Genomic DNA, 12,354 nt, shown 5'->3' on the forward strand with positions numbered 1-12,354 from the left:
CCACACACTCCACTTAGCACATCTTTGTAAAAGAGGGCCTTAATCTCTATCTTTCCCTCCCATCTCAAGCAGTTGATTTGTACCTTGAACCTCTCCCTTCAATTTACAGCAGCTACTTTCTCTTAATCACACCCTTAACATCAGGAGTCACTTATTTATTACACTTACCATGTTTTCCCGAAAATAAATCAATGACTTATATTCATTTGGGGCCCAAAAAAGGCACTAAATCTTATTTTCGGGGTATGCGCATGATCATCTCTTCCTTCCTCTCCTTCACCCCAATTCTTCCCCTTCCCTTTCTCTCCCCCATATGTGCTGCATCTTTCCTCCCCTCCCTCCCATCCCTCTGTGCAGCAGAAGTTTGCCCAGCTTCTGTCCTTCCCTCCCTCCAATCCCTCATGCATCTTTGCCTAGCTTCTACCCTCCCTCCCATTCCTTGTGCAGCAGAACCCTTGAGCACCCCCCGCCCCCACTACGCAGCTGAACCCTTGCTGACCCTTCATCCTTGCCTCCTCACTGACCGCGAGTGAGCCCTACCTTCATCCGAAGCAGTGTCGGGCTGGCAGCACTCTAAACAGGCTATTTGGCCTTGTCCATTGGGGATTTCACTCTTCCACGGTACTGATGTACCGGTATATTTGTTTGTGATCTGCCTAGAACAGTAGATAGTTAATCTTGCCCTGTTTTTCCTCGGAATTTGTGAGAACAGTATTAGCCTATTCAGATTAAGGAGTCGGTATAAGTGTGAGCAAGGATTTACTTTCCCGTGGTTACCACAGTCGTCAAAGTTCCAGGTAACTAGAAAAGGTTGACCTCAAAAGATTTATTTATAGATATGAAACTATCTTCCATCAAAGCTATTTGCCTTTGAATCTGATTTTATTAGATGTAGTTGATGAAAATGTTGATTGACTGTGCCTCTTTTCATTTTAACAGTGTATCTCCCTGCCAAAGGATTTACCAGATCCCTCTGTACAGGTACAGTATGTAGGAACATTATAGTATGTTATATGTATAGTATGTTTATATATATATAGTATGTTATATTGTATGTTATAGTAGAGGACTAGAAAAGCTCCTGTAATTTAACAGACATAACATAACATCGTACTTATAAACTGCGTAACTCTAAGTTCAACGCGGTTAACAAAAGATTAATAATAAAATAACATAAGAAACATATAAATTAATTCACCAGGTACTTTGAAAAAAGGTAAGCTTTCAATTGAGTTCTAAAATGTTTGTAAGAACAAGCACTACTCAACAAAGGTCGAAATTCCTTATCGTAGGAAGCAGCCTGGAATGCTAATGTATGATCCAAAGATTTCTTGCTTTCACAACCCTGAATAGATGGAAAAAGAAACAAAGCATGTGATCTTCTTCTATGTTTATAAGATGCTTTAAGGAAGACAGTGACCATAGTGGTCCACCCCACCCCCCTTTACTATGCCACTGAATAGACATAGAAACAAAGAATGTATTTGGAAATGCCCACCTCCTTTGTATCTCCAGTGAAACGTTTGAAAGTGGGATGGTGGGGATGAATGTTGCTGACACACACTGGTCAGTAGTGTCTCATCCCACATAGGGCCACTTTGGATCCACCAAATATTATCCTAAATTAATAAATAGTTAAGACCACTTCTCTATCTGATTGAATATTGCCCTAATCTTGTATATTTTCTTGTGCAGACACCCCTTCTTGGAAAAATATCAGCAAATCTTGACCTGTTAGTCATTTCCCTAACTTTCAGGGTCTTTTACTAAGAATTATTGAAGGTTATCTGCAGCAGGGCCCAAAAAGAGTAAAATAGATCCTGTGAGAGATAACATGGACTACTCTGTAGTTAAAGACCTTTTACATGTCTAAGTTAGGCACTTAACACTGGAACTTAGTGATAGACATTCGTAACTTCATTCCTATGACCTGTCTTCTTGCCCTGACTCTTCCCACTTTTTAGGCTCCTAAATGTAGGTGCTCAAGGAAAATTTTCAGTTTGCCAGTTCTAGGTGCCTAACTCCTTAAGTTAGAGATCTAAACCTTTTGACTGTCTATGGAGCCCATTTACAAAACAGATAAATGTCCAAAAAAGGCATAAAGTAGCACTAGGATGGCTAAATTGCCAAAATACGTATTCAAATTGTCATTTTCAAAACCTATTTTCTAGATGGTTTTCTTTGCTGTTTGCTTAAATTCCAAAGGGGCATGTTAGAGGCCTGGTTTGGGTGAAACTAGAGTGGACTTAGGCCCAAGACATTACGTAGCAATAATTTAACATTTTACAAAACATCCAGGGCACAATTTGAACATTTAGGGCTAGACCTGTTTTGAAAAAGAATAAGTGTTAATAAGGTGCCCAAACTGACCAGATCACTGCTGTAAGGATATAGGCATGACCCTCCACACTCCCCCATTGGTCCCTGACTCCCTCCTACCCCCTAAAGATGTAAATGAAACAGTACATATCTGCCTGTATGGGAACTGCAGTTGTTATGGGGCAGTCTTATTAGAGCAGCAAACAGGTGTCTGGAGTAGCCTGGTAGGTCAGTGCAGTAGACTTCAGAGAAGAGGACCTAGGTCCAAGTCCCACTCTAACTAGTACACTTGAGTGGAAAGTGTGAGCCGATAAAAGCCCACCAAAGCCCTACCGACATAGGTGACACCTGCATACATAAGGGCTATTGGAGTGGTAGACAGGTAGGCCCAGTTTGTTTTGGGGGAGTTTTGGAGGACTTACCATACACTGTAAGGGGGTTATGGTGAGACATGTACCTGAGAACCCTTATATAAAGTTCACTGCGGTGCCCCTTAGGGTGCCCCACTGCTCTGCTTGCATGTCTGTGTGGCCAGTCTACTAAAAATGCTGGCCCTTCCTACATCAAAATGGCTTGCTTTGTGCATTTTTCATTTGGATGTTTTGTTTTTTGAAAATGGTCAAGAAAGAGATGCACTAAGGGTGCACGGGTATAAAAATGATTTTTGAAAAAAGAAGAGACATTTTATGGTTTTGAAAATGGTCATTTTCTCTATCCAATATTTGGATGCACGTTCCAAACTGGCCAAACTTGGACTTAGACATGTTGAAAGTGCCCCTCTATATATACACCTGTTAATAAACTGATAAATTGATGTGAAAAACAGCATCAAAAATTGTACCTGTATACATTATTGATCAATTTTAAACAAGGAACAATAATCAGAAATACCTGAAAAATCTTGATTGATAGTATACATTAAACACTGTAAAAAAAAAAAAAAAAAGATTCTGTACCTATGGAACTCTTTGTGAGTCTGCCTTCATCAGAAAAGCCTTAAATATAAAACATGGGCATTGGAACGGGGGAGGCCATAGGAGCCATGGCCTCCCCAAAGATTGGCAGTCGCTGGTCAGTTAAAACTTAGTCTCCCTCCCACCTACCCACTCCCAGTTCTGTACTTTTAAATCTTTGGGCAGCCGACATGCAGTTTCAAAGAGCAGGCCTGCCACGGAACCCTTCATTCTACTTCTAGGTGCAGGCCTACAGGTGTGGCAGCTGCCCAAAGATTTGAAAGTACTGTAGAGCGCTGGGAGGAGGTGAGTGGGGAAGTCAGGAGCTGGTGAGAGGCTGTGCCGCAGGATTCTACTGGCTAGTGTGGAGCTTTTGCCACACACACACACACAGCGTTCCACTGCCTATGTAAAATAAGCCTTTTAAAAAGTTTTATTTAGCTCAAGTTCTCTATTAAATACTGTAAAATTCTCTTTTATTTCTTGTTTTGTGTTTGCTTCCAATAGTGGTTGTATTGGTGCCGAGAACTTAGAAGACATCGACAATCCCAGTGCAAACTTTGTTCCAATCACCGTCCTTCGAACACCACAACCTCAGCCTAGTACTCAGTAAGATACATTTATCTGCTTTCATAAAAAGATGTTGGTGATTTTCAATTTGTGTGAAAGAAAAGAATTCATCACTGGTTGCAAGAACTTGACAAGGAATAGGAATGTTCATTCTAACTAAGACTGCTGAGCTAGGACTATAGATATTCAGTGAATTCGCATGGTGGCTGTATCATTTAACAGAGCTCCCAGACCAATTCGGGACAGGATAGACGATTGCTGAAAGTCATTTCTGACATGATCTAGTTGGAACAACCTGTCCTTATCTACTAAGTCTATTCCCTTCAGTACCTTGAATGTTTCAATCATGTCCCCTCAATCTTCTCTGTTCAAGGGAGAAGAGGCCCAGTTTCTCTAATCTTTTGCTGTACGGCAACTCCTTCAGCCCCTTAACCATCTTAGTCGCTCTTCTCTGGACCCTTTCAAGTACCGTGTTCTTCTTCATGTATGGCGACCAGTGCTGGACGCAGTACTCCAAGTGAGGGCGCATCATGGCCCGGTACAGCATCATGATAACCCTTTCTGATCTGTTCGTGATCCCCTTCTTTATCATTCCTAGCATTCTGTTCACCCTTTTCACCGTCGCCGCACATTAGGCAGACGGCTTCATCGACTTGTCGATCAGAACTCCCAAGTCTCTTTCCTGAGAGGTCTCTCCAAATACCGCCCCCGGACATCCTGTATTCGTGCATGAGCTTTTTGTTACCTACATGCATCACTTTATACTTATCCACGTTGAACCTCATCTGCCATGTTAATGCCTATTCCTCAAGCCTGATTATGTCGCAATCCCCCTGCATCTTCACTACTCTGAATAACTTCATGTCGCCCACAAATTTAATCACCTCACTCGTTGTAGACTTGGTAGAAGGTAGATAACCAATTGGGACAGTGTCATATCGGGGTACAAGCTATATCGCAGTGATAGGGTAGATAGAATTGGTAGAAGCATAGCTTTATATGCTATGGAGAGCCTTGAAGCGAATGGACTGAAAATTCTGCATGAGCCAAAACACACCTTGGAAACCTTATGGGTAGAAATTCCATGTGTAAAGAAGGAAAGGATAGTGATAGGAGTGTACTACCATCCGCCTGACCAGGATGAACGGACAGATGCTGGGCATTAAAATGGCAGATGGCATTTATGCAAGCAAGTGCAAAGTGATACATGTGGGGAAAAGGAACCCAAACTACAGCTATTTGATGCAGGGTTCCATGTTCGAAGTCACTGCCCAGGAAAAGAATCTAGATGTTATCATTGAGGATTCATTGAAACCCTCAACTCAGTGTGCAGTGGCGGCTAATTCCTAACATTCTATCAGGAAAGGAAAGGAAAGGAATGGAAAACAAAGATGAAAATGTTATAATGCCTTTGTATTGTTCTATGGTACGGCCGCACCTCAAATACTTTTAACAACTCTGGTTGCCATATCACAGAAAAGATATAGCGAAATTAGAAAAGGTGCAGAGAGGGGCAAAGAAAAGGGATGGGATGACTTCCCTATTAGGAAAGGCTAAAGTAGCTAGGTCTAGATCTTTGCCTAAAAGGTCTTGTTTTGGGCGTTTGGGACTTGGGCAATTTTTTGGTCAGGAATATGTTATAAGGATACATGTAATGGCAGTCTGGGAGATTAAACTGCTGAATGTAGAGGTAGGCCATTCAAATAAAAGCCCTCATTTTGGACGTTTTTTTTAGAATGGAAATTTCCCTGTTGCCTACTTTCTGTGCCTAGGGACTTACCCCCTCTTTTACAAAACTGTGATAGCAGTTTCTAGCGTAGAGAGACGTGCTGAATGGCCTGCACTGCTCCCGACACTCATAGGAACTCAATGAGCATCGGGAACAGTGCGGGCCATTCAATGCGGCTCCCCGCACTAGAAACTGCTATCGCAGTTTCGTAAAAGGAGGCCGTAGACGTTTCTTTTGATTATGCCCCTCCACATGTAATACTAGAACCATCAATTAGTCTATTCAACCTTGACCATCTACCTTCAGAATCACACAGATGAGAAGTAGGTTGAAATGGAAAAGATTTGTGAATTAGAGTAATGACTCCATTTTTCTTACCAGCAGCAGGAGAAGTGTAATATTGATCAAAGGAGCTGGAGGCAAGTTTAGCAACTTCAGTTTCATTAAGATGCATCTCTTATAAAAAGCAGATATCAGAATGCAGGGTTTTTCTTTCTTTTTAAAGGATTGGATATGCCCTTGGCATTAAGAGAGGTAAAATTAAGTTCCAATGAAATTAATTGTAATGATGAAATTATGTTGGTCTGTAATACTTTTTTATCCAGTATCCAAAGGAAACACAAATGTGAAGCATCTTCTCATGTATGTGAGTAAAAAAGTAAAATAAAATTTAAACTTTGAATAAAAGTAAATAGAGTAATATAATCAGGGTACATGAGCCCAGTAGAGTAAAGCAGATCTTATCTCATCAACATAATAACTTTGCTGTTAAATTATAGCCAACTAGTATTTTAACCCGTTACATTAACGGGTGCTAGAATGTATGTCTGTCTGTCTTTCTTTATTTTTGTCTCTCTCTCCCTCCCGCTGTATTTGTTTCTGTCTGTCTCTCTTCCTGGCCCCCTTTGTCTGTCTGTATTTCTGTGTCTCTCCCTGCCCCTGTATCTTTCTTCTTGTCTCCCTTCCTCCCGCTGTCTGTCTTTCTTTCCCCCCACTTCCCTGTGCAGCAGCCACAGCAGCATTCCCTCCCCCTCCATGTCCCTGTGGAGCAGCATTTCCCCCTACAGCAGCATTTCGATCCACCCCCCCCCCACTTCCCTGTGCAGCAGCCACAGCAGCAGCATTCCCTCCCCCACACACCACATTTCCCCTACCCCCCCCTTCCCTTCCCGCGGTCCCGACAAACCTGCAGATTCCAGCAGCGTGTGCAGCACTCTACACACACTGCTTCGGGGCCTTCTACTGCCCTGATTTACTCTGTGTTTGTCCCTGATGATATCATTAGAGATGCCGCAGAGCAAATCAGGGTAGTAGAAGGGCCCGAAGCAGCGTGTGTAGAGTGCTGCACACACTGCTGGAATTGGCAGGTTTTGAGTCGGGACCGCGAAAAACGTAGCAGCTGGACTGTTTGTTGGGCTTCCCTTCCCGCGAGATGTCGCCGCGGCTCCTTTCGATCCCCGCCAGTGTCAGAGAGCAGGGAGTCCAATGCTGAGTTCAAGTCCTGGAAGCACTAACTGCGAAGGTCAGTGAAAGAAAAGGACTCCTGCAGCACTTTGAAGTCCATTAACGGCGAACGTAAAGACCGCATCAGCCAAATTGAATTCAATGGCTGAGGGAAAAAGAAAATGCCTCATTGGGAAGATGGCTGGGGACTCACGGATGCGCACTCCTGTGACCACAGGCCTACGGATCATGGAAGCACGCAGATAGGAGTGCGCATGCGCGGCTAGCGTTTTATTATATATGATTATATAAAATTATGAAGGATTTTCTGGAAATTTTGATCAAGGAGAGTGTGATTTTTGTTCATGAAGGAATTGTAAAAGAGTTGGCTCATCAAAATTTGTAGTAATGTTGTAGTATATAATCTGTGTTCTGGCAGGGTAAAATAGTTTTGCAATTAGCAAAATTTGCAAAGCATGAGTATATAACTCAGTAATTTTATAATCATTGGTTGTGGAGAAGTTTTGTTAGAAAGAGGTTTAGATGGAACCCTATGAGCATGTTCTGTTTCAAGGGATGGGTCAAATTGTAAGTTCAACATTTTTGGGATAAAGGATTGAAAAAATGAGACTGAACCTTCACCTTCAGTGAGTTCCGGTAAACCCAAGATCCTTATGTTCTTTCTCCTCATTCTATTCGTAGTATATCAGTTTTGTTCAGGCAGAGTTTAGTAACCATGGCCCATATTCTATAAACAGTGAACTTAGGAGGCACCAGTTGACACCCTACCGCTGCCTAAGGGGAGAGTGTGGCGCAGTGGTTAAAGCTACAGCCTCAAGCATCCTGAGGTTGTGGGTTCAAACTCACGCTGCTCCTTGTGACCCTGGGCAAGTCACTTAATCCTTCCATTGTCCCAGGTACGTTAGATAGATTGTAAGCCCACCGGGACAGAGAGGGGAAACTGCTTGAGTACCTGAATAAATGCATGGAAACTGTTCTGAGCTCCCCTGGGAGAATGGTATAGAAAATTGAATGAATAAATAAATAAATAAGTTAAGTTCAAAACACCGTTTATAAGAACCGTGTCATAATCACACCTATGGAGGCGCTTTATGGCACCTGACACCAGACATGGCATTTGGTGCCATAAAGCACCTCCATAGGCGCGATTCACATCAAAAGTAGGCACTGTAAATGAAGGCCTTGAAAATCCTGTCCTTCATTTCTGGCGCTTTTCCCGTGACCACTGACAGCACCATTTATAGAATCCGGGCCCATGTACGTTCATCATGTGCAGAGACACGTTCCTCTAGATTAGAAGCTCAAGCCACACATTGAATTGAGTGAGCTGAACAGATATTGAAGAAGTATCCAATTTGATTTCAAGTGTTTTAAGATTTTGCTGCATCAGTTCTTTGAGTAGTTTAATATCTTTGGTGATAAAATCTGTTGTCAGAAGGTAGCAGGGCCTTTTTTGGTGTAGCTGGATTGGGCTTAGATCTTTTGTTAGCCAAGTGAATGGTAAAGAATCCTTTGTTCATGGATATTTTAGATGGCGTGCTGTTTTTAATTATAGATAAAATAGAAAATTAAGTAAAAATAGTTGTAAGTGGCTGAACAAATCATTAGCTTTCAGTTTGCCAATGAGAGCAAATACTTTATGCATCCATACTGGATATGATCACGTGACTTCCCCATACTATTTTAACCTATATCTACAGTATATTTCAAACCTTTCATTCTTAGTCTACAGGAAAATAATTGGTGAATAATGTTAATTCTGTGTTACCAGATATAGCCACTAGATGACCTCAGAGACTGCTGACTAGAGATTTATCCCTTGTAATTTTTCTGTCACACTTGTGTAAATTAACATCCTATAAAACATTATGGATTTCACTAAGCTCAGCATTCTGAATACAGAGCTGTCTCCAAAGAGTAAATTTTCTTGTTCTGGTAATGTATGTTGATATACAGTACATCGCTATTTTTAAAGATATCAGTTTTTAGCATACTAACTTTTTTTACCAGTATCTTGTAAGTGTCTTCACACTTATATACATTTTTCAAACTCTCATAAATAGTTTATATATAAGGCTTGGGGAAGCTAAGCCTCTCCAGTCCTTACCATGACCACCATCTCCTTCCCACCCACCTGTTTGCTGCTATCTCAGCCAGTCTGCAGTGTTTCCTGGCTGCATGGAGTGGAATGTTCGGGGGGGGGGGGGGAGAGAGAGAATGAGAATGTGCTGGAATGCAGGAGGAGAGAATAGTGCAATGAGGGGAGACAGAGAGAGGAGATGCTGAATGTCAGAGGGGAGAGAGAGATGGGAGATGATAAAATAGCTGGGGAGAAGAAAAAGAGGAGATGTTGGATGGCAGGGGTAGAGAGGGAAGAGTTAATAAAAGACTAGGGAATCAGAGGAAGAGAAAGGGAAGGGCTAGATGTGACGGAAAGAGATGGAATGCTATAGATAGATGCAGTAAAAAAACAATGGAGATTGATAACTGGATAATAAGATTGAATGAAATCAGAATAAACAGAGGCAGAAGAAATGGAAGAAAGCTTAGCTACAAAAAAAGGATATCAGATGAATAGAGGAGGAGGTAAAGAAGACAGGAGAGAGAAAAATGACATATGGACAGCAAATCTTGGTAAGAGTTAAGAGAAGACAGAAAAGCGGTAACTAGAGACTGGGGAACTGCACAATTCGAAACATACAATAGGCAGATAGCATAAGGTAGAAAAAAAAATTATTTTAAATTTAGGGTGAAGTAGCTATGTTAGTCCACTTTTAAATATTAATAAACATAAAATAAAACAATAGAAAATAGAGCAACATCTTTTTATTGGACTAATTTAATACCATTTTAAATTTAGCAAGTGGAATATGTCAGTTTGTGAAATTTACATCTATCTTTATATTTTGTGCAGTGTGGAGGGAGAAGTGTCATGCACCAATATTTCTCTTCCTCTGGTGCTACATTGTATACAGAGTCTGGTTTCTTAGGTTGTCAATTCTCTTTTGTCTACACATTTTTCATTTTCTATACATTTATACCTATGGGCTTCTTAGCATTTAGCGTGTACTAATTCTGTTAGCATGCTAGCTATTTTGTTAGCGCTGAAAATCTGGAGTTGATCTCTGCCACCAATCATAAAGAGTAAAGTGTCCTATGCAGCAGACTTACTAATCTACTGAAGAGGCTTTAAACTAGGACTGGTGGGGAAGGTGAACAAGTCCCCAGGTAAGTAAAACACTAAGGCCCTCTTTTACTAAGGTGCGCTAACCAATTAGCGCGTGCTAATGAATTTAGCACACGCTAAACACTAACACATGCGTGTTAGTCTATGGATGCGTTAGTGTTTAGCATGCACTAATTCGATTAGCGTGCACTAATCAGTTAGCACACCTTAGTAAAAGAGGGGGTAAGAGCCAGATTCTATAAGAGGCACTTAAAGTTAGGTGCCTACCTCGATTACCCAAACCATCTTAATAGATTCAATTATGAACTTTAACAAGCTCATAATTGAAAAATACATTTTTAAATTGGACAATAGGGCTTGGATTCTGTATAGGACGCCGGTCACGGGCATCCTATACAGAATTGGACCTACACCCGCCCAAAGTTAACCCGATTCTGTAGCCGGACCCCACCAACGGCCCCCTGAAGATCGCCAGCAGGGAGGTGCTCAACCCTTTCTGCCGACAGAACCCGTCCCCCCATGTCGATCGCAGCAGGAGGGTATCCAACCCCTCCTGCCGACCCCCCCCCCAACGGCCCTCCCAAAGATCGTGGCAGAAGGATACCCAACCCCTCCTGCCGGCCCCCCAACGGCCCCCTCCCTAAGATCGCCGTCAGGAGAGTGCCCAACCCCTCCTGCCGGATTCTCCCCCGGAACCCCCCCTTGGACTTACCTGTAATTGGACCAGACGACTCCTTGCACGTCCGGCCAGCAGGCCCGCCTCAGTCCAAATGAGGCAGGCCTGCCCCTCCCCTGCCCAACCCACAGGATCCTAGGGCCTGATTAGCCCAAGCGCTTAAGGCCCCTCCTATAGTAGACGGAGGTGGGCCTGCTGGCCGGATGTGCGAGGAAGGATGTGCGAGGAAGAAGAAAGGGAGGTGGAGTGCCATTATATGTTAAAGATAATATTAAAGCAACATAATTGAAAGACTTACAGGATAAGGCACTTTGAGTTAATCTGAAAAGAGGGACTAGAGCATCTATGTACCTTCACAGTCAGAAGACATTCAAATATAGCTATGAAAGGGGAAGTACCACTAATAGTTGATTTCAGTTTGCTGGGTGTTGAAATATCCCTATTGTGGAGTCATCTAGAAGTAGGGATATCTTGGAATCTGTATAGGGAGTACTGTTCCAGCAACTGGTAATGGAATCACAGAAGAGGTCTATACTGGACCTGATGCTGCTTATGAATGGGGAGTGTGTTCCATATCTTATAGTGGGTAATCATCTGGCATCAGGTGTTCATTGGATAATGCAGTTTAATATTAGGACACAGTAGAGAGGGTTCATTCAAAAGTGAGGGAAATTAACTTTGTTAAGATGAGGAAATGCCTCAAGCAGTCGTTAGCTGGATGGAAATATCTGGGGGAAGTAGAAAAGCAATTGGTTAAAACTCTAAGATAACTTAAGTGCAAAAAGCTTTTATATTAAGAAAGTAAATATAAGAGGAAAAGTGACTGCTATTGTCTTTGAAAAAAGCAGCTGAAAAGGAAAAAGAAGATAACCTTTGAAACTACTGTACAAGAAATCAAGTTTTAAGTTTCAAGTTTTATTAAAATTTGATGTAACGCTTATCAATAATTCTAAGCAATTTACAAGTTAAAAAATAGGGGATTCAAAATGATAAATGAAATCATATACAAGACATAACAAAAAACAAAACAAAAAAAATAAATAACCGATAACAAAAGGAGAAAGGGAGGAACTACAATTCTTAATAAGATAGAAAACATGTAAGATAATAACATCAGGAAGGGAAAAGAAAGAAATAATTAATTGAAAATAAAGAGGGCAGAGTTAAAAATCCTGAGTTTGATTGCTGATTACTGACTTATTAGTCTGCAAAGGCATCTCTAAAGAAAAAGCTCTTCAATGAACATTTAAATGATAGAGGAAGACAACAATATCTGAAAAAGCTAAGAGAAGCTGGAAAAGTAGCAAAGATTCAAGAAGAACTAGCCAAAGCAGTAAGGATAGGGAACATGATGTTTTTAAAAGAGATGTTAGTGATGAGAGGAAGTGCAAAAATGGCATTGTCAGACTCGGTTAAAAGGAGGGGGGTATTTACAAACTTGTGGGGATAAAATAGA

General features: G+C 41.6%; 1 protein-coding gene across 1 annotated transcript in view; it reads left to right on the top strand.

The window, feature by feature from the left end:
• Positions 1-12,354, top strand: part of SPATA48 (spermatogenesis associated 48) — a 78,543-nt gene that overhangs the window by 51,749 nt on the left and 14,440 nt on the right. Inside the window, exons 6-7 of the mRNA XM_033930480.1 lie at positions 940-981; positions 3,780-3,881. Of these exons, the coding sequence (XP_033786371.1) occupies positions 940-981; positions 3,780-3,881 (144 nt within the window). The remainder of the gene's footprint in view (positions 1-939; positions 982-3,779; positions 3,882-12,354) is intronic.

Source organism: Geotrypetes seraphini, chromosome 2 (assembly GCF_902459505.1).
Source record: "Geotrypetes seraphini chromosome 2, aGeoSer1.1, whole genome shotgun sequence".
NCBI classification, from domain to species: domain Eukaryota; kingdom Metazoa; phylum Chordata; class Amphibia; order Gymnophiona; family Dermophiidae; genus Geotrypetes; species Geotrypetes seraphini.